Raw genomic sequence first — 22,136 nt, 5'->3', positions numbered from 1 at the left:
ACACGTATTACAACAGCATGGCTTTACAATTGGAGTGCAGCTGCTAAACTGGCCTGCCTGCCTCCCACTAAAAAGACGTGGCACATTATTAAGTGCAAAATACAGCAACAGAGGCTCTAGACTGTTAAGCAATTGAAGTCATATATCAACTAAGAATGGGAAGGAATTTCACTTTCAAAATTTCAACAATTAGTGTCCTCATTTCCAAAATGCTTACCGAGTGCTGTTATAACAAAGGGTGGTATAAAACAGTGGTAAACATGCCCCTGCCTCAACTTTTTTGGAACATGTTGCAGGCATCAAATTCAGAATAAGTGTCTATTTACAAAAAACAACAAAGTTTTTCAGTTTGAAAATTAAATATCTTGTCTTTGTATTGTATTCTACTGAATATAGGATTTGCAAATCATTGCATTATTTTCTTATTTACATTTTATATAGCATTCCAAATTTTTTGGAATCAGGGCTGTACAACAATTGAGAAATTTGACAATCTTAAAAATGTTCAAAAAGAATAAGCTGTTTGGAAGGGTTGCACATGGAAGTTTTAGCCGAATGAAGCAAATATAATTTTTTTTTGGCTCATGAACACCATCATACCACTATTTGGTAAAAGAAATGCATGCATGGGAAAGCATATGATAGTCATTATAAAATATGGTGATGAATCATTGATGCTTTAAGACTGTTATGGCATTAAATGTATATTTTATTCCAAAACCTGGCTGCCTATCAAATTGTTCAAAATGTTTTGTTCATCTCATTCTCTTGGTTTCAGTGCTGAAAACCTGTGCCTTGTTGAAATAAATCTTTCCCAGTTTCACCACAAGTTCTTCATTTTACAAAATGTACTTTATACTGTATAAGTTTATCCAAAGGGACTTACAATTGAGATCCTGAGCTCAGGTTACTGTTTCTGGTGAGTTTATGTGCATGTTTCCTCATCAGAAAACTGACTATGCTAAATTGTCCCTGGGTGTGCATAAGTGTGTATGGTGTCCTGAAATAGACTGGTGTCCCGTTCGGCATGTATCCCCGCCTCATGCCCAGTATTCCTGATGTACAGCGATGCTTGACGAGGACAAAGCAGTTACTGAAGATGAATGTATGAATGAAAAAATGTGATCTTTATTAATCCAAATAAATACAGAGACAAATAAGCAACCTTCAACATGTGGTTCTGCTAAAACAAGTTTGTCTTTATTTTGTCATAAAAAATTCAAAAGTAGCAAATAGTTAAATCTGTTCATTTACAACTAAGCTGAGAAGCAATTAACATATCAAGCTATTTCAAGCTAAGTATACATCCAACATTTTCTCTGACTGCAGGTTGCAGCAAAACATGGAGGTCTTTAGAAATGAAATCAGAAGGTCCGTTTAGCCTGATCATTTTGGAAAAGCTACATGTATTGTTTATACACATTGGTATGCTTGTTCATGACTCTGAGTTTGAGGATGAACAGTTTTAAAGTAACACACAGTTGGTAAGGAGAGTTTAATAAATATTCACTGAGGTCACTCGGTGAAAAAAAATCCCAAACAAATTGCAGTGCTTTTGTCATTAAAAATGGGAACACAACAACTGAGAATTAAAGTACTAACTGCCACATTGAATTTAGGGGGTGGCACTGGAAGAACCAATGAGTACACTGTATAAAAATTGACTAGCACAGTTTAGACCATGTCAAGAACCAAGGATTTTCTAATGTATACAGAACTTTACAATGCTGTGCAGTTTTCCTTCATGAGAAGTGGGTGTGCTCCACCATCATTTTGCCTTTCCATCATTTTGGACCTATCAGGCCTGAACACATTCAAATACTAGACTTAATCAAAACAGTATCTCATTCAATACCAAGCTGAACATTGAACCCAATGTAATCTGGGAAATTTTAAATGTTGTTATTTCTATCACTGAAACATGCCAATATGACATCAAATCTGAAGCTTAGGATAGACTGAGTCTATTTTTTTCCTCTTCTCTTATTTCATTACGCAAATTGAAAAGGCATTTTGAATAATACCCGAAAACATACATAAATAGTAATTGAACTTACATTGGAACATAATGGAAACCCATTCCATATTCAACAGAATAATCACAATTTTAAATGTTATGTACAAAACTATTATGAGAGGAAAATTACGAAATAGTCCTTACTAAAAGTATTTAAAAATATATGCTCAGCTCCCTAAACTATAACAAGGATACATGTAATGATTAAAACAGGATATGGGCCAGTTATATCCAAAGCACTAACTGGAAATATAGATTTGCTAATCATTGCATTTACATTTGTTTTCAGGATTTCTGAAGCACAGACATCTTAAAAGAGAGAGAAGAAGCAGATGTCTGACTCTGGGCCAAAATTCACTAAGCTGAATTGAAAATATTAACAATTAAATTGCCAGACTAACCAATAAAAGAAGTAAGGGCAGCTTGAGCAGGTTATTTATGAACATGTAACTGCCCAGTTTATTAACCCGTTCACTGCAAAATAAAACCACAAACAGAAAAATCCAAAGTTTATTTTTATTTTGTTATTCATTCACATTACTTGTTTCTGCTGGACCAGAAAATGAGGAAAAAAAATCCCAAATCTTAACTAATCCAGTTGTGCCTGTTTCCAGACGTGTATCAGTGCCAGCTAACATAGCAGACCTTTTAATTAATAAAACCCAACTGAGGGGGATATACCAAGAAAGGCTTCATAACTCAATCTGTAATCAGACTAGAATCCTACTCATTTCTAGCACCAACTTATGACATGGTGTTTATTGTCTATTCCAACTATAGTATGTTTACTCAGCAGACACAATACTAATTTATAGTGTTTCTGGTAAAATTTGAAACTTGACTCGACACAACCTGAAGAGCAGTATATCAGCAAGGCTTTAACCAGCGATATACTAATTTCTGACTTCAAAACAGTCATCTCTGGTAAAATACCCTTCAATACAAATCTGCATTTACCTAAAACAACCAACATTTTCCTCTTTTACAAAACAATGTACGGTACTGAAAATCAGTATAACAGACAATGTCTGTTCCCACAACAACCACAGAATGAAATTCTTCCTATAGAAGAACTAAATATTTTGCACAGCAATCAAAATTGAACATCCCAAGCTTAGTTGACCTGACATGGGATAAGTGATATGCTTTCACATATACTCCGATTGAAACGTCACTCTGATTTAAGCAGATGTTTCTAGCTGGTGTTCATCCTGTGATGGTCAGTCATTTGCCATCCAAAGGAAAGCAAGCTGTGCTTGTATGGTTCATGTTTCAGTGATGAAAGCTTTGAGACACTAGTCAACAGAATTTCACCCATGACTTTGATAAATCCCCAAATTGGGGATTTCTATTTGAAAAGAAGGCATTTTGGTGGTGAATAATACATTTCTGTACATATGTGCACTAAACATTGCTTTTAGAGGTTTATGATTTATGTGATATAAGCAATTAAAAGGAGCCCACTAGAGGTACAATGACTGAACACACAGTAGCACTTAAAGATAGTTATGTTTAGGCAAATTTCACAATACTTACGACAGCACAGAAAAAGCATAGTTGTACGTAAAACACATGTTGAGTTCCCTCTTTACCCCTGGATGGCCCAAATCTAGGAAACATTAATTCAATTTACATCTTGTAACATTTACTAATGTTTCAGCATTTGAACTAATTACACAACATAGGTGGCAAATGTACTACTTCCGTAGTTTTTAAAAAATAGTATACGCCTTAATGGATAAACAACAATTATAAATGCATATGCAAAAGACAGCAGTCACCCCCAGCATGGCTGATGATAGGATAAGGGAATGCTTACAATAAATAAGGCAGAATTCACAAATTTTACAGGTATTACATAATATAAGAATGTCCACTGTATCAGTAGTGCTTTTGGTTGGAACATATTCACACTTGGTGATTTGATTGAAGTCAATGGAACAGACAAAAAGAAAGCTCCTCTTATCAAAGTTAAAAGAAATTTGCGTATTTTTTTACATAACCCAGATAGCTTTTGTAGCAATAAATAGATCATACATATGTCCAATGAGTAAAAGATCACCATGTTACAGAGAAAAGTAGACAAACATGATGACGCCAACAGAACAGACTACTACCAAACAGACGTTTAGCAAAAGCTTGATTTTAGGGGGCTCATAAAGCATCTCCTGAACGACACGTTCATCTTCTTCAATGACTTTTGGTGCTGATGCTGCTGTCTCTTCCTTATATTTACAAAGCCAACCAAATAAGCACAAGAATGCCCCCAACTTGCTGTTGCCTTCATCGTTCTGCGCCGCAAACTCTGTGTGCCCGTTGCTGCATGTCTCCATAGGCGTTGGTGCCTCTGTGCTGGGCGTTGTAGGATCCTGGTCACTAGGGCAAGGCATGAGGAGTTTAATATCAGCTCCATCAAGACATTGTTCTTTGTGGACATCCAGAGGCAGGTCTTTCTGGCAGGTGCCATTACCATTGCAGTGAGCAGAACTCTTATTGGCTAGCTTGTACATCTCCTTCCGATCAGTCACCGGTAGCTTTTCCATATTACGTAGTCCCCACACAGTTGTGCGCGCAATCTTCTCCTTGTTTGGAGGAGGAGTACAAAGACTGACCACCACAGCTACCAGGCCTGAGATCCAGAACAGTCCAGCAGCTATGTACATATAGTGGACATGAGTGATGAAGGCTGGTCGCTCATCCGGTTGATCGCAGCGGGGCTCACGATAGATAAAACCCAGGATAAGACGTGTAGTACCCAGAACAAAGCCAGTCATGCCACCCCAGAAGGCACCTGTCTCATTGCAGCGCTTCCAGAAGATGCCAAGCAGAAAGAGAGCAGCAATGGGGGGTGTAAGGTATCCTGCCATTTCTTGGATGTACAAGTACATCTGGCCACCTTGCATCTCAATGATAACTGGCACCCAAGCAATGCTGACGCCTACCATGATGATCACAAACACTCGGCCCACGATAACCAGCTCTCGGGAGGAGGCACACTTGCGGATCATCTTATAGATGTCCAGGGTGAAAATGGTGCTGGCACTATTGAAGATAGAGTCCAAGTCACTCATGAGTGCAGCAATCATAACAGCCATCATAAGTCCACGCAAACCCACTGGCATTATGGTCATGACGAGTCGAGGGTAGGCAATGTTAGAGCAGCCAGCCTGGCTGTGGCACACTGCCATGCAGTGCTCAGGCCCAATACATGCCAGCTCATCTGCAAACATTATTCTGGAGATCATTCCTGGAATAACGATGAGGAACATGGGAAGAATTTTCAGTATGCCTGCCATTAGGGTGGAGCCCTTTGCATGGGCAATGTTCTTAGCTGCAAGTACCCTTTGCACTATGACCTGGTCAGCACACCAGTACCAGATGGATGCTGGAGTCTGACCTAATATGAACCCAGGCCAAGGGATATCCTCATCAAGGGGCCCTCGGAGGAGCTTGAGGGAATCTGGCTTTGGGTGGATGTGACAGGAATTGGTGTGCTCAAAACTATGGTTGTGCCTGGCAAGAATGGCAGTGACATTTGGAACAGCATGCATGTATTTCTCTCTAACACCATCCAGTCCACCCACCTTTATCAGGCTGATGGCTGTAAGGCTCAAAGCTCCACTGATCATAAGTATGGCTTGAATAGTGTCAGTGTAGATAACAGCAACCAGGCCACCTGTTACTGTCAGCAGTGCTGTCATGGCAATGAGCAGGATAATTGACAGGTAGAGATTCCAGCCTAACGACTCCTGGATGAACAGAGCACCTGCATACAAGTCCACTGACAGTTTGGTGAAGATGTATAGCAAAAGGGAAAGACTAGCAAGGTAAACCTTTAGCCGTTTTCCTCCATAGCGCTTTGAGAGGTATTCTGGCATGGTATACACCCCAGAGTAGATATAGACTGGGATGAACACCCAGCCCAGAAGCTGAAGGAGAAGGATGGCATTGAACTCCCAGGCACCTACAGCAAAACCACTTGCTGCCCCTGAGCCAGCTAGGCCGATAAAGTGCTCGCTGCCGATGTTGCTGACGAACAGTGATGCTCCAATCACCGGCCAAGTCATAGATCGACCAGCCAGGAAGTACCCACTTACACTGCTGCGGTTGGCCTTCCACATGGCAAAAAAGCCAATGCCAAGCACAAGGATAAAATAAAGTGCAACAACTGCAATGTCTGCTATCTCCATTGATGCAGCCATGTTTAAATGTTTACAGATAGAGCTGAAAATAATACTAATTTATAACTAATACGTTTTCTTTATTTAAATAAAGATGGAAATTATGCAAAAAACAAAAGTAATTTTTGTATTCTTTGGTTTGGTGTCTTTTTTAGAGGGGAACAGTTGTGTCCATCATCTCTCAGGGGAATTTCTATTTGGTTTAAGCATTTAGGTTTAAATAATCCATCCAATGCCCCACATGAAGGGGATATTTTGTGGAAGATGTCTCAGGCTTCTCGTCTACTAAAGGCTAGACTTTACATTCCTGCAAGACAGCAAAGACAGAGAGACAGAAATAAGAGAGACAGAGAGAAAGAACATGCATTATATCAAGTGCTGTATGTAGTCACATGGTAATAATAATTTTCAAACACACAGCCACACATAAACCACCACCACAAAATATAATCAAATGATTTTAATGTTATTTAAATATTGCATAAGGTATTACATCCGTCAAGACGAAAAGCCAGCAACATATACAGCATACAGCTCCTGATGTATTTTATTTGTGCTTACTTCCTCATCTTGGCTTGATAATTTTTTTGGGGGGTAAAAGCTGTATTATTCATGTTTTTTTGTCCGCCCTGCTCGCTGTACATATATCGGATATTATAGCAGTAAAATGATCTAATCTAATCTTCCAACGGGAATAAAATACCAAATCTTAGAATCCATGTTACTTTATTGTATCATTTGAGCACGAATTTACCATTCATAAGGTTAAACACTCAATTCAGTTGAGATATTCTGAGTCGATTAAAGGGCATATTCTGGACCAATTTATTTTTTTTTTATATGAAAGTATGGCCCTTTACACACTCATCCAGAAGGGTAATTTTGCACAAGGCCATCTGTCTACAGCAGAAAAAAATAAAACAACAAAACGCGTCGGCGGCACGGTGGTGTAGTGGTTAGCGCTGTCGCCTCACAGCAAGAAGGTCCTGGGTTCGAGCCCCGTGGCCGGCGAGGGCCTTTCTGTGTGGAGTTTGCATGTTCTCCCCGTGTCCGCGTGGGTTTCCTCCGGGTGCTCCGGTTTCCCCCACAGTCCAAAGACATGCAGGTTAGGTTAACTGGTGACTCTAAATTGACCGTAGGTGTGAATGTGAGTGTGAATGGTTGTCTGTGTCTATGTGTCAGCCCTGTGATGACCTGGCGACTTGTCCAGGGTGTACCCCGCCTTTCGCCCGTAGTCAGCTGGGATAGGCTCCAGCTTGCCTGCGACCCTGTAGAACAGGATAAAGCGGCTAGAGATAATGAATGAATGAATGAATGAATGAACAAAACGCGTCTGGAAAAATCCCAAGGGAGTCTGGAGCCAGATTCATGACGTCACCTGCAGAAGTGCCAGCAGGCTGCGCGAGCTTTGCACGGTTTCAGTGCACAGCCTGTGTAGACCAAGCGCTCCCATTTCTCTCTCATTGTCCGGTCTTTTGGAAAACGATGAGTACTAATCCCATCATGATTGGTGTTGCTACACCCTCCTACAATACATCTGTTAACCATTTTAATAAGTACATGATAACGTTGAAGAAATTTGCAGAAAACCACCAGGTCGTTTTCTCATAAACAAACCAGTGCTGACGTAGGATTCAGAGGGAGGCGTCCCACACGCGACGTCACAAAATCAATGTTTGCCGGGAAATCCAAATGCCAAGTTTTTTCAGAGGTGGACCAATTCTCCTCAAATGGCTTGATTTCAACTGAATTTTTCTGGTACTGCGCAAGGTAAAAAAATTGCAGAGAATGCAGAACGTGACAGATATTTGACCAAAGTTTAATATAAAATAGGAGAATTACATTGGTCTTGCTCCTGAATTTACCCGTGATATGCACTTTAACCACTGAAGTGGTTGCTTGAACTGTCCCTATTCAGAAGGGTAAAGCAAAATGAAGTAAATCACTAGGCCCAGCACTGCAAGTCCAACACATTCTATTTATTTGTGAAGTTAATAAACAAAATGAATAAACACTACTGGATTCCTTTCACCAATTAAACTTCGTCATAATTGACAGTCTGATAAATACAATATTTTCATGCACACATTAAATAATTTATTCATATATATATATATATATATATATATATATATATATATATATATATATAAAATCACACACACACAGTATATATGAATGAGTGAGAGAGAGAGAGAGAGAGGGAAAGAGAGAGAGAGAGAAAACATAAACTACAGGGTGTTCCAAAGGTTTCCTTACCTAGGGAAAATTAACACATCAAAATTTTAAGCAAAACCTCATTTACAAAACATCCTCAACATGATTGCTATTCCTCTGTCAACATACACGGAGTCAACTCCCCCACTCACGATGAACCCATATGGTGTTATGCATGTAATTGCACTTTGAATGCATTCCTTTAAATAATATTTGTGCTGTAACCTTGAGAATGATTTTAATGTTATTTTGTCAAAGTCATCTTCAAAGGCTATCTGGAAAATAAATAAATCATATATATTATAGTGTGGGGTGGCACGGTGGTGTAGTGGTTAGCGCTGTCGCCTCACAGCAAGAAGGTCCGGGTTCGAGCCCCGTGGCCGGCGAGGGCCTTTCTGTGTGGAGTTTGCATGTTCTCCCCGTGGGTTTCCTCCGGGTGCTCCGGTTTCCCCCACAGTCCAAAGACACGCAGGTTAGGTTAACTGGTGACTCTAATGCTGTGTTCACACTTATACCGGTACGAAAGTGGTATAACTGTATCGATACAAAGTATACCGGTACAGTTTAGTGCATCTGTCCACACTAGCGAGAAATGTTTGCAGTTTTCTTTCACGGTAGTTGAAATGCGCGTGCGCAAAATGTTTCCGTGGTTACCGAGTAACTTCCTTCCGAGAATATATGGCATCCGTTATTTCGAGATCTCAAGAAAACAAACAATTATTTCATGATCTCAGCTGGATCACTGTGTCTCCGTCGGTAGAGACGAAGCCGGGCCAGTCTTCTGCGGAGGTGCCGCGGACTAATTTTGAAATTATCCCTTATTAAAAGACTTAATGCAATCTCTCCCTGTGTCAACCCCTGATCAAAATATTGCCTTATTAGGTGATCGATTATTCCAGACATTCTAATGACCAAAGTTGCGTCTATACAGAATGAGAAATAGCCCCAAAGTCAGCATATCACAAGTCTCTTGGTGCACCTGAATGAACCATTTCTCAGCTGTTTACTCGAGATCATGAAAGAATTGTTTTGTTTTCTCGAGATCACGAAATAATTGTTTTGTTTTCTCGAGATCTCGGAATAACGGTTTTGTTTTCTTGAGATCTCGAATTAGTTGTGTTGTTTTCTCGAGATCCTGAATTAATTATGTCGTTATCTCGGGATAACAAGGTGAATAAAAAAAAGGATTATATGAAGGGCCTCTCTCGGCTTCCGTACGGATGAAACAACGTGTGTGTGCTTTTTGTTGTCAATGTACAGTCTGTATTTCTGGTGGTCATTTATTCAGTTGAATCGTATAAAACGCGCGAGGCAGTTGGGAAAGAAACAAACGAATCTCCGTTCTTCACTATTTTATTCAGCGAAGACATCGATTGAGGTGTGTGACTTTGCGCATGCGCATTATATTTGTATCGATACAGAACCGCTTCATCTGTCCACACTACAGCGAAGCGCGACAGTGCCGATACTGTGCCGGTACGAAACCCATACATTTGTGGGTTTCGTACCGATACAGTTATACAGCTACAGTACCGGTATAGTTGCTAGTGTGGACAGGTGTTGCGGTACCGGTACAAAATCCCTAGTGTGGACAGGCTATAAATTGACCGTAGGTGTGAATGTGAGTGTGAATGGTTGTCTGTGTCTATGTGTCAGCCCTGTGATGACCTGGCGACTTGTCCAGGGTGTACCCTGCCTTTCGCCCGTAGTCAGCTGGGATAGGCTCCAGCTTGCCTGCGACCCTGTAGAACAGGATAAAGTGGCTACAGATAATGAGATGAGATATTATAGTGTGTGTGTGTGTGTGTGTGTGTGTGTGTGTCTATAAAAACACAGACATGAGCATTTTACTGGGAAATACGCCACTCATATTTTTCATACGAACTACATCCGGGACATCGAGAACCAAAATTGTGACATATTTTCCAATGTCTTCACTCGTGAGGAACTCAAGTATTTGTTTTGATAACTTTTGGGTCCTTTTTGGTTGTGAATGTGTCTATAGAATAAAAAGAAAAATCACACGTTGGCTTGAAGATATGAAGTTTATCTTCTCGTGTTGAAAAACTCACATTTTGCATGCAAAATACATTGCGGATCTGACTGACATATTTAAATATTGGCTGGCTTTTTTTCATGGTATATTAGATATATTCCATTCAGCTAGCATGACACTGAACGAGTCGAAGACAAGTGAATATATCTGATATACCATGAAAAAAAGCCAGCCAATATTATTATTATACATACACACTCTTCATATTAGCATGCTCGAAGGCCAATGCTAGCTTAACCACGAGTCGGTGCCGTCAGCACAGCAGTGAAGTCACCTTCCAGCTGGTGTAGCGTTCATCAGTAGTGTGAGCGAATGCAATTAAAGTGGTCAAGCAAGTGCTATCGAGAGCAAGTAGCACAAGCTAACAACCAAGAAACTACGATTACTGTCTCCAGACTCTTCTTCCACGCACACCCGCCACAGTATTTTTCACTCAGGCTTAAGTATTCATTTCCCTTTGTAATTTACTTAGCTACTTTTAAAATCAACTTCGACAACTACACACAATGGTGCTACCTGGCAGCCTGCTGCTAATCCCTTGCAAAATCCTTTGTTGGTGTGTCTGACTAAGTTTTGCCTGAGCTCAAGTCCCAGCTCTAATCGTAACAGTTTGCCACTGCTTGGAAATATGCGTGAATAATATCTAATGAAGTTTTGGTAGCCTTTCGGGTTTTCAACGCATCTTTCTCTTTCCCAGCGAACAAAGAAATGCTTCTGCGCATTCGCAGCAGAAAACTCTCATTGGATATTTGCATCAGCTCTGACATGTGGCATCATATTGTCTTGACAACCATGCAATATCGTAAACCATATTCAAGGCTCATTCTCCATTGAGTAGTGACATAATATTGCATGCTAACAATATTGCATGCTATCAAGCCAAATGAATGAAACCCACAAGAATGGAATGGAATACATATTTTATTCCATCAAAAAAAGTGTCCTGTATGTATAATAATTCCCATTATTCTAACCACATTCACTGGATATGAGCAATCGCGTGCTCTGATTGGTTACTCTACTACTAGGCTATCAGCTCATATACCGTGAGTAGAGAAAAACAAAATGGCAGAGCATGTTGCTGAACCAACTGAGGACGAAATAAAAACTCTACTTGAAAACAACACACACCCCCGCAAAAAAAAAGCAACAAAATATGGAATAAAATCATTTGATGGTGAGAGTGTATCTTTTTTATTTTTCAAGAGTTATAATTTTCGCATTTTTCACAAATTGCAAATGTCATTTAATCGGTTTGTTTATATTCTAAGTGGAAATTATTTTGTCTGATGTTTTGTATAAAGTTTTTATTTATTGAATTTGCAAAAAATAAAAATGCCCTGTTTCTCAAAATCCAGTGAATGTGGACTGAATAAAACAGTTATTCCACTCAATCTCGTTATACATGGCTTACAGCTAACTCGGCAGTACGCGCCTCGTCGGTTATCAGCTCATGTATGACTTGATTTTGTGGAATAACTTAAATATTTCACTCCGATGACGTCACTTCCCAGTGTTTTCCCGCTGACTAGGCGCACATGATCAAAATGGAGAACTGGTTCAAAATTACAATTATTTTGATTAACTTGTCTATTTTTGTTTTGTGTCCATAGAATATAAAGGACATTACAGGGTGGCACTAAGATATGAAGTTTACCTTCTTGTGTTGAAAATATTTCAGCCGTTCACTTTGCTCACTTGTAAAATCTGCATTCACCACTTGAAGATAAACTTCGTATCTTCACACCACCATGTAATATCCTATATAATTACACATACACACTACCCATCCATCTAATATCTATACCATTTGTACACTGCAGCCGAGTTGAGGCCAATCCCAGCTGGCATTGGGTGAGAAGCAGGGGCATGTCGGTCACCAGTCTATCTCGGGGCTAGGACAGAGAGACAGTAAGCCATTCACACTCACATTCACACCTATGTGCAACTGAGAGTAGCCATTTGACATAACCTGTGGGATGAAGCCGGAGTACCAGGAGAAAACTATATGGGCATCAGGAGAACAAACAAAATTCACACAGAAAGGCGCTGGTTGACCAGCAGATTTGAACCCAGAACCTGCTTGCCATGAGGTGACAGTGCTACCAGCGTGCTGTCCCAATAAAAACTCATCTCATCTCTCTCATTACCTCTAGCCGCTTACTCTGTTCTACAGGGTCACAGGCGAGCTGGAGCCTATCCCAGCTGACTACGGGTGAAAGGCGGGGTACACCCTGGACAAGTCGCCAGGTCATCACAGGGCTGACAGATGCCCCTTTTCCACCAAAGCAGTTCCAGGGCTGGTTCGGGGCCAGTGCTTAGTTTGGAACCGGGTTTTCTGTTTCCACTGACAAAGAACTGGCTCTGGGGCTAGAAAAACTGGTTCCAGGCTAGCACCAACTCTTGGCTGGGCCAGAGGAAAGAACCGCTTACGTCAGCGGGGGGGTGGAGTTGTTAAGACCAACAACAATAGCAAGATGGCGAAAGGTCGCCATTTTTAAGCGATGAGAAGCAGTAGCTGTACAAACGCGAAGTCATCCATTATTATTATTATTATTGTTGTTGTTGTTGTTGTTGCTGCTGCTGCTTCTTCCGTGTTGTTTTTGCTTCGATATTTGCGCCAAGGTTTATGCAAACGTAGCGACGTAACTGACGTATACAGAGACGTAATGATGTAGCTTCGCTTAGCACTGCGAACTATGGAAAAGCAAACTGGTTCTCAGCTGGCTCGCAAGTTGAACGAATTGTGAACCAGCACCAGCACTGGCCCCGAACCAGCCCTGGAACTGATTTGGTGGAAAAGGGGTAACATAGACACAGACAACCATTCACACTCACATTCACACCTACAGTCAATTTAGAGTCACCAGTTAACCTAACCTACATGTCTTTGGACTGTGGGGGAAACCGGAGCACCCGGAGGAAACCCACACGGACACGGGGAGAACATGCAAACTCCGCACAGAAAGGCCCTCGCCGGCCACGGGGCTCGAACCTGGACCTTCTTGCTGTGAGGCAACAGCGCTAACCACTACACCACCGTGCCGCCCCCAATAGAAACTCATATCATCTCATTATCTGTAGCCGCTTTATCCTGTTCTACAGGGTCGCAGGCAAGCTGGAGCCTATCCCAGCTGACTACGGGCGAAAGGCGGGGTACACCCTGGACAAGTCGCCAGGTCATCACAGGGCTGACACATAGACACAGACAACCATTCACACTCACATTCACACCTACGGTCAATTTAGAGTCACCAGTTAACCTAACCTGCATGTCTTTGGACTGTGGGGGAAACCGGAGCACCCGGAGGAAACCCACACGGACACAGGGAGAACATACAAACTCCGCACAGAAAGGCCCTCGCCGGCCCCGGGGCTCAAACCCAGGACCTTCTTGCTGTGAGGCGACAGCTCTAACCACTACACCACCGTGCCGCCCCCAATAGAAACTACATTTGAAAAATTCTGGAAAACGTCTTGCTAAAAAATGTTAATTTCCACTATGTATGGAAACTTTTGGGACACCCTGGACGAAGTGCAAGTATATTATAAACGAGAACAGAGACAATAATAAATTTACATGCCCTTATGTTTGCATGACCTATTCATGCAAATCTGCTACTTCCCTCCTCTGCGCCACCATTTCAAATTTTAATGCACACAAATTAATCATATGCATGCGTACGTATAAGGATATCAACTCGTTTTCCCTAAAGTATAGACGAAAAATACATCCTGAGTAACTCATGAAAATAACAGGCTTTAGTTATTCAAGAACACAATCCGTCTGTACTGCTGCCATACACGTTATAGCCTATGTCATACATTATTACAGAAGAGTTTGCGGGTCACACACTAGGTCAAGTTCTACTCCGAGACCGACAAAACAGCAAGGACTGAAAGACTTGCGCACCATTCCTCTTGGTGCACAAATGTCAGATACTCCCCATTTGATATATTTTCATAAGATCTGCCTGGCAGACACATGTTGCACCAATACCGATAAGCTACAGTGTTATTTCCTGTCAGATCTGCCTTCCAAACTATTTGGTTATCACAGGATTCTCTCAATGCCAAAAGGGATGCTGAGGTCAGGCATGTAAGCCTGCACTCCATTAAAGGTTTGTGAACAGACTGGCTGATCTAATCCCCTTGCAGGATTTACTGTCAAGCACACACAGAGAGAGAGAGAGAGAAAGAGAAAGAAAAAGAGAGAGATGAGAATACTCATAGTGCCATGTTAATGTTCTTTTGGATGGTAACCCTTGGCAACAGATCAGCTCATGACATTAAATGGCATCAAGGTCATCTCAGAAGTGCAATCAAACCCACTGTGAACGTCATTCGTTTATTACTCGTTTATTACTCATTTATAATTCGTTTATTATTCACACACCGCTCAGAGTTTACCAACAGAACACACAAATCGAGCGCAAGAGCGGTTAAATGTAGGCTAGAGATAATATCAAGCTGTAATAACGTTATATTTATTTTTTTTTTAAATCGGAAACACCAGGGCAGTTTGTGATATCGATCAAAAGATGTGTGGTTTAAAAGGTTTTCAAAATATTAAGGGGGCGTGGCAGGTTTTAATCACAGTCCCAGACCACGCCCACAGACAAGCGCGAGCATCACGAAGGAGCAAGTGCGTGGAATTTTCCAGAAGTGCGCGCGCTCGTGTTTTCTCTCTCTTTCTTTCAGCCACTGTGTGTGTATTCTCTCACTCCAAAACATCACCTACACTACAGTACAGCATACAATTCTTCTCTGGAATAAGAAACCTGGTCTAGAGCACGACTCCTCACTCAGTCCTGCCAATCATCTGCATGTTATCAAAACACAAAGAGCATCTGTCCTTACATCTGTCCCTTATTACTCCTGCCTCCTCACCATACTACAGAATTCTCCTTCCTTCCTTCCTTCCTTCCTTCCCAAATCTGGCGACAACCATCTGGCGAAGCACGACTTACCATTCACACTGGGAGATTTTAAAACGTACGCCACTGAATGAAAGAAGGACTCCGGAAGTGACAGGGCCACACTATTAATGTAGCTCACACTCTATTGCTTCCAGCACGCAGTTGCTGTGTAGATAACTGGAAAAAACGTCGGAAATAAATGGACTCCAGATGCTGCCCGTCTTGCCTCTGTGTCCCCAAATGGTGCTGGGGGAATAAAGTTCCGAACGCTACAATAGCCGCTTTTAAAACGCTGAGCAGTGTGTCCGATCTCCGCCCCGCAGCGTGTGTGTGTGGACACGTGATGTGGGAGGGACGCGAACACACACACACACCAAGATCCTGTATCCGCTGAAGTGTCTCTCATCAGACCTTGTATTATTCATACCCACCCCCCTGAGATGTTCTGGCAGTCTTCGTCTAACTTCTTGCGACTATAAATTGAATTAAAATGAAGATACACCGTCTTGCAGGTAGCACAGCATGACAAGGGGGAAGAAATATCACACCTCAGGACAGATGGTTATGGGGGGAAAAAACTCACTTTTTCTCTTTCATTTAAAAAAAATCTCGTTTACGTTTAAAAAGATAAAAATTAAACAAACAAACAAACACATCAGGGGCTTGTTATAATGCAAACGGAAGGAAGGAAGTTGTGTGAGAGAGAGAGAGAGAGAGAGAAAAAACACGAGCGCGTGCACTTCTGGAAAATTCCACGCGCTTGCGCCTCAGTGATGCTCTCGCTTGTCTGTGGGCGTGGTCAAACACTGTGATTAAAACCTGTCACGCCCCCTTAAAGTGCTACTTTGATGAGATTTTACTAAATTTAAAATGCATATCACGGGGAAATTCAGGAGCAAGATCAATGTAAATCTCCTATTTTATATTAAACTTTGGTCAAATATCTGTCTCATTTTGCATTTTGTGCGATTTTTTTTTTACCTTGCGCAATACCAGAAAAATTCAGTTGAAATCAAGCCATTTGAGGCGAACTGAATTTGCGGGACGCCTCCCTCTGAATCCTACGTCAGCGCTGGTTTGTTTATGAGAAAACGACCTGGTGGTTTTCTGCAAATTTCTTCGACGTTATCACGTACTTATTAAAATGGTGAACAGATGTATCGTAGGAGGGTGTAGCAACACCAGTCATGATGGGATTAGTACTCATCGTTTTCCAAAAGACCGGACAATGAGAGAGAAATGGGAGCGCTTGGTCTACACAGGCTGTGCACTGAAACCGTGCAAAGCTCTCGCAGCCTGCTGGCACTTCTGCAGGTGACGTCATGAATCTGGCTCCAGACTCCCTTGGGATTTTTCCAGACGCGTTTTGTTGTTTTATTTTTTTCTGCTGTAGACAGATGGCCTTGTGCAAAATTACCCTTCTGGATGAGTGTGTAAAGGCACATTCTTTCATATAAAAAAAAATCTTGTTTACGTTTAAAAAGATGAAAATTAAATAAACAAACACATCAGGGGCTTGTGGCAGCACGGTGGTGTAGTGGTTAGCGCTGTCGCCTCACAGCAAGAAGGTCCGGGTTCGAGCCCCGTGGCCGGCGAGGGCCTTTCTGTGCGGAGTTTGCATGTTCTCCCTGTGTCCGCGTGGGTTTCCTCCGGGTGCTCCGGTTTCCCCCACAGTCCAAAGACATGCAGGTTAGGTTAACCGGTGACTCTAAATTGACCGTAGGTGTGAATGTGAGTGTGAATGGTTGTCTGTGTCTATGTGTCAGCCCTGTGATGACCTGGCGACTTGTCCATGGTGTACCCCGCCTTTCGCCCGTAGTCAGCTGGGATAGGCTCCAGCTTGCCTGCGACCCTGTAGAACAGGATAAAGCGGCTAGAGATAATGAGATGAGATGAGATCAGGGGCTTGTTATAATGCAAACGGAAGAAAGGAAGTGTGTGTGTGTGTGTGTGTGTGTGTGTGTGTGTGTGTGAGAGAGAAAGAGAGAGAAAACACGAGCGCGTGCACTTCTGGAAAATTCCACGCGCTTGCGCCTCAGTGATGCTTGTGCTTGTCTGTGGGCGTGGTCAAACACTGTGATTAAAACCTGTCACGCCCACTTAAAGTGCTACTTTGATGAGATTTTACTAAACTTAAAATGCATATCACGGGGAAATTCAGGAGCAAGATCAATGTAATTCTCCTATTTTATATTAAACTTTGGTCAAATATCTGTCACATTTTGCATTTTGTGCAATTTTTTTTTTACCTTGTGCAATACCAGAAAAATTCAGTTGAAATCAAGTCATTTGAGGCGAATTGGTCCGCCTCTGAAAAAACTTCGCATTTGGATTTCCTGGCAAACACTGATTTTCGTGACGTCGCGTGCGGGACGCCTCCTTCTGAATCCTACGTCAGCGCTGGTTTGTTTATGAGAAAACGACCTGGTGGTTTTCTGCAAATTTCTTCAACGTTATCACGTAATTATTAAAATGGTTAACAGATGTATCGTAGGAGGGGGTAGCAACACCAATCTCGATGGGATTAGTACTCATCGTTTTCCAAAAGACCGGACAACGAGAGAGAAATGGGAGCGCTTGGTCTACACAGGCTGTGCACTGAAACCATGCAAAGCTCTCGCAGCCTGCTGGCGCTTCCGCAGGTGGCGTCAAAAATCTGGCTCCAGACTCCCTTGGGATTTTTCCAGACGCGTTTTGTTATTTTATTTTTTTCTGCTGTAGACAGATGGCCTTGTGCAAAATTACTCTTCTGGATGAGTGTGTAAAGGCACATACTTTCATATAAAAAAACTAAATTGGTCCAGAATATGCACTTTAATCAACCCAGAATATCTCAACTGACTTGAGTGTGTAACCTTTTGAAAGGTAAATTCGTGCTCAAATGATACAATAAAGTAACATGGATTCTAAGATTGGGTATTTTATTCCCGTTGGAAGATTAGATTAGATTATTTTACTATTTATTTACTGGTCCAGAATATGCCCTTTAAACAACATACATAAGCAAATTCTGCTTATGACAATATCAAGACCAAGTCTATTTGTATAGCGCTTTTAATAATAGACATTGTCCCAGAGCAGCTTTACAGAATCTGAATGACCAAAGACATGAGACAATTTTATCCCTAATCTATCCCCAATGAGCAAGCCTGTGGCAATGGTGGCAAGGAAAAACTCCCTTAGACAACATGAGGAAGAAACCTAAAGAGGCTCCAGACCCAAAAGGGAACCCATCCTCATTTGGGCAACAACAGACAACATGACTATAACATTAACAGTTTTAACATGAAGTCAGTTTTGTATAGGTAATCGTATGGGGCTGAGTAAAATTAAGGATTAATTTCACGAGTGATTTCAAAGTTTTGAAAATTGCCCAAGTCGCAAAGCGACGAGGGCAATTTCAAAACTTTGAAATCACAAGTGAAATTGACCCTTAATTTTACGAGGAACCATATGATTACTTGTTTATAATATATAGGGCCAAATTCATACTTCGGAAGCCATTCAAGTTCACAACATTTGTCATTCACGTTTTCTGAACCAATCAGGGCACAAGACTATCTTGCACGTTTGAATCAGCTCCTAAAGCGTCTTTCATCATGACCCAAAAAAACTGCGATAGCACCTTGTCTAACTCACAGCATTCATATGCCACTAGAGAGTCGTTTATTTGTCTTTCTGCAGCCCATTTCTTAAACACGGAAAGCCAAAAATTCGTACTTTTTTTTGGTATTTTCATTTTCGCTTGCAGCTTTCAAATGGTTCATCATTTCTTCGTTAAAATATAGCGAAACACGGCATTGCAGAGTCAGCCATTTCGTTGACAAAATTTGCTAATTTTTGTAACCGTAGCCAAGCAACAGCATTTCAGAAATACTGCCCTGTGTTCAGGAAAAAAGCCCTCCTTGATTGACCAATCAGAATTGAGTAATTTGGCCCTACATATTATAAGTCGAAGTTATAAACTCTTCACTGATGGAAACTTGAGTGCAAAACTGTTCATGACATCTGCAGTCGTAAAGTTAGCAAGTCAGCTGTAGTCCTCAGTCACAAAAGCATTACTGTAAGAGTCCAGAGCATCTTCCAAGTGTGACTTTCAACTGTCCATATGGGGCCGTCCTCCACAGGCACGATGTGATGAGACTCCAACCAGACATAGGGCATCAGGATGGATCAGGCAGGTCCGAGGAGCAGAAGAAGTCAGCATCTCGATCTCAGGATTGACATGTAACTCAGAGGGACAGATTTTTTTGGGGGGAGAGAAGAGAGAGAAAACACAGGTTGTTAGGTATACCCAGTGTCACCTGAATAAGTAGGTACAGTATACATGTTGCACTGAGTACAAGCAGGGACTCCGGCAAAACTAACTATGACAGCATAACTAAAAGGGGAGAGCCAGAAGGTAACACAGGCATGAGGGAGCCCCGGGACATAAAGCAGCAGCCACTACACTGTCAACAAACTCAAGTGAGCAAGCAAGTGGGGGACTGATAGCATCCATACATCCCAGTTTACCAAGACACTCTATGTCTGAGGACCTACCAGATCTACACCTTTACCTCATAAACACCATTAACAAAAGGCTTGATTAAACAGATATGTTTTCAGCCTAGACTTAAATGCTGTATATAATATTTATCATGCAATATAATTTCTAGGAAAGTAAATTTCATTTAAATTGCTGAGACAGATCAAATAGGTCATGAGAAATCTGTATTTTAATATTTGGTATTTCACAGTTTGCTATGTTTATTTTGCATATGCACGCTTGCTCAAAAGAGTCAGCTTTAGCAGCCATAAGACAGAACTGTGACGTCATACACTGATCCTTGTGCTCGAGCTACACAACAAATATAGTGAAGTTTTGCCATGTCTTCCAGTGAAAATGAGATTTCTTTTAGTTTTTCTTTGGATTGCTTATTTTGAATGCAAATCCCCTTCAGATAGTATAGATTTTGAAATAGTTGTTCTAATCCCATTTGATGAAAATCTAGAAGCTCATGTAACTGAGGAGGATGGTGAAGCGTACAAGAACGCCATTGCCTCAGAACAAGAAGAGGAAGAAGAGTTTTCGGTTGTTAGAGTGAACACTACTCTAACTATCTTAAAGGTAAAAATAAATGTTTTTTTTAATCAAGGATGAACATTATGATTTCAGGTACAACAGTTTGGACAAAATCAGCTACTATAGAACATGGGATTTTGACATTTCACATTCCGGTGTTCTCTGGCACTAACAACAGAGACTTCAGTTTTCCAGATTGTTGGTACAGCTGCAAAAAGAAAGAAAGCACAACTTTATTCATCACACACTTGTGAAATTCCTCTCTGCATTTAACCCATCTGAAGCAGTGAACACACACATGCACAATGAGCACACACACATGCCATGCTAACAGCGCCCAGGGAGCAGTTGGGAGTTCGGTGCCTCGCTCAAGGGCACCTCAGCCCAAGGCCATCCCATATTAACCTAACCGCATGTCTTTGAACTGTGGGGGAAACCGGAGCACCCGGAGGAAACCCACACAGACACGGGGAGAACATGCAAATTCCACACAGAAAGACCCCCACCGGCCACTGGGTTCGAACCCAGAACCTTATTGCTGTGAGGCGACCGTGCTAACCACTACAACACCGTGCCACCCTTGAAATAAGTAACAAGCATTCTTCAAGTAAACAAGAATTCTTCAAGATCCTTTCCCATGGTGTGCACTTGTAAAGCAGGAGCTGTCAAAATGTACTGTACAAACTCCAATATGCCTATTGGGATCAACAATTTTTTCAATGAAGCCAAATGAACTTTATCCACTTCATGTCTCATTTAGTGGCAAGTTATGGATTGAAATGCCTGCCTCTAGATCAGCTGTGCTGCTACAGTCTTGCACAATACAGTGACTTGGAGGCACCTTTTACACTACAAAAGGTTTTTGGTTTTTTTTAGAACTCATGATTTTCAGGCCCGCGAAGATTTAAAATTGCAACTTTCACACACTAACATTACATATGACATGTATTTTGGTTGAGTATATGACATCACTTCCCCATTTGACATCGACCCATTCCCTTGCTGAGTTCAACAAAATGCAATGGCTGAAATGGTGATCGTGAAAATTTGCCTTGGAAAAGGTGTTTATAATACAAATTTTGAGGAAAAAAAATTACACACAGATTTTAGTGAAAGACTAGATATTATAACTGCAAAGTTTGAGAGACTTTCATAGTTTTGGGAAAAATCTCATTAAAGTAGCCCTTTAAATGTTTGAAAACCTTTTTAACCACACAATTTTTGATTGATATCATGGTCATGGTGTTTTTGATTGCAAAAACAAAACAAGAAGAAACCTTTATTTGTCACATGCACACTTCAAGCACAGTGAAATTCATCCTCTGCATTTAACCAATCTGAAGCAGTGAACACACGCGCGCACACACCCAGAGCAGTGGGCAGCCACACTAGAGCGCCCGGGGAGCAGTCAGGGGTTTGGTACCTTGCTCAAGGGCACTTCAGCCCAAGGCCACCCCACGTTAACCTAACTGCATGTCTTTGAACTGTGGGGGAAACCGGAGCAAACCCACGCAGACACGGGGAGAACATGCAAACTCCACACAGAAAGGCCCTCGCCGGCCACTGGGTTCAAACCCAGAACCTTCTTGCTGTGAGGTGACAGTGCAAACCACTATACCACCGTGCCGCCCAAAACGGTGTTAACGTTTAAATGAGCGAGAGAGAGAGAGAGTGTCAAGAG

At 41.6% G+C, this 22,136-nt stretch overlaps 1 protein-coding gene across 1 annotated transcript; it reads right to left on the bottom strand.

The window, feature by feature from the left end:
* Positions 1 to 1,178: 1,178 nt before the first annotated feature.
* On the bottom strand, positions 1,179 to 15,743 carry slc5a3b (solute carrier family 5 member 3b). Its single transcript, XM_060929471.1, has 2 exons — positions 15,442 to 15,743; positions 1,179 to 6,505 (listed from the first exon to the last, which is right to left on the bottom strand). Exon 2 carries the CDS (start codon positions 6,217 to 6,219, stop codon positions 4,084 to 4,086), a length of 2,136 nt encoding a protein of 711 aa, XP_060785454.1. The 5' UTR covers positions 6,220 to 6,505; positions 15,442 to 15,743; the 3' UTR covers positions 1,179 to 4,083.
* Positions 15,744 to 22,136: the final 6,393 nt, after the last annotated feature.

This window comes from Neoarius graeffei, chromosome 9 (genome assembly GCF_027579695.1).
Source record: "Neoarius graeffei isolate fNeoGra1 chromosome 9, fNeoGra1.pri, whole genome shotgun sequence".
In the NCBI taxonomy this organism is placed as follows: Eukaryota; Metazoa; Chordata; class Actinopteri; order Siluriformes; family Ariidae; genus Neoarius; species Neoarius graeffei.
This window is presented reverse-complemented; position numbering and strand designations above follow the sequence as displayed.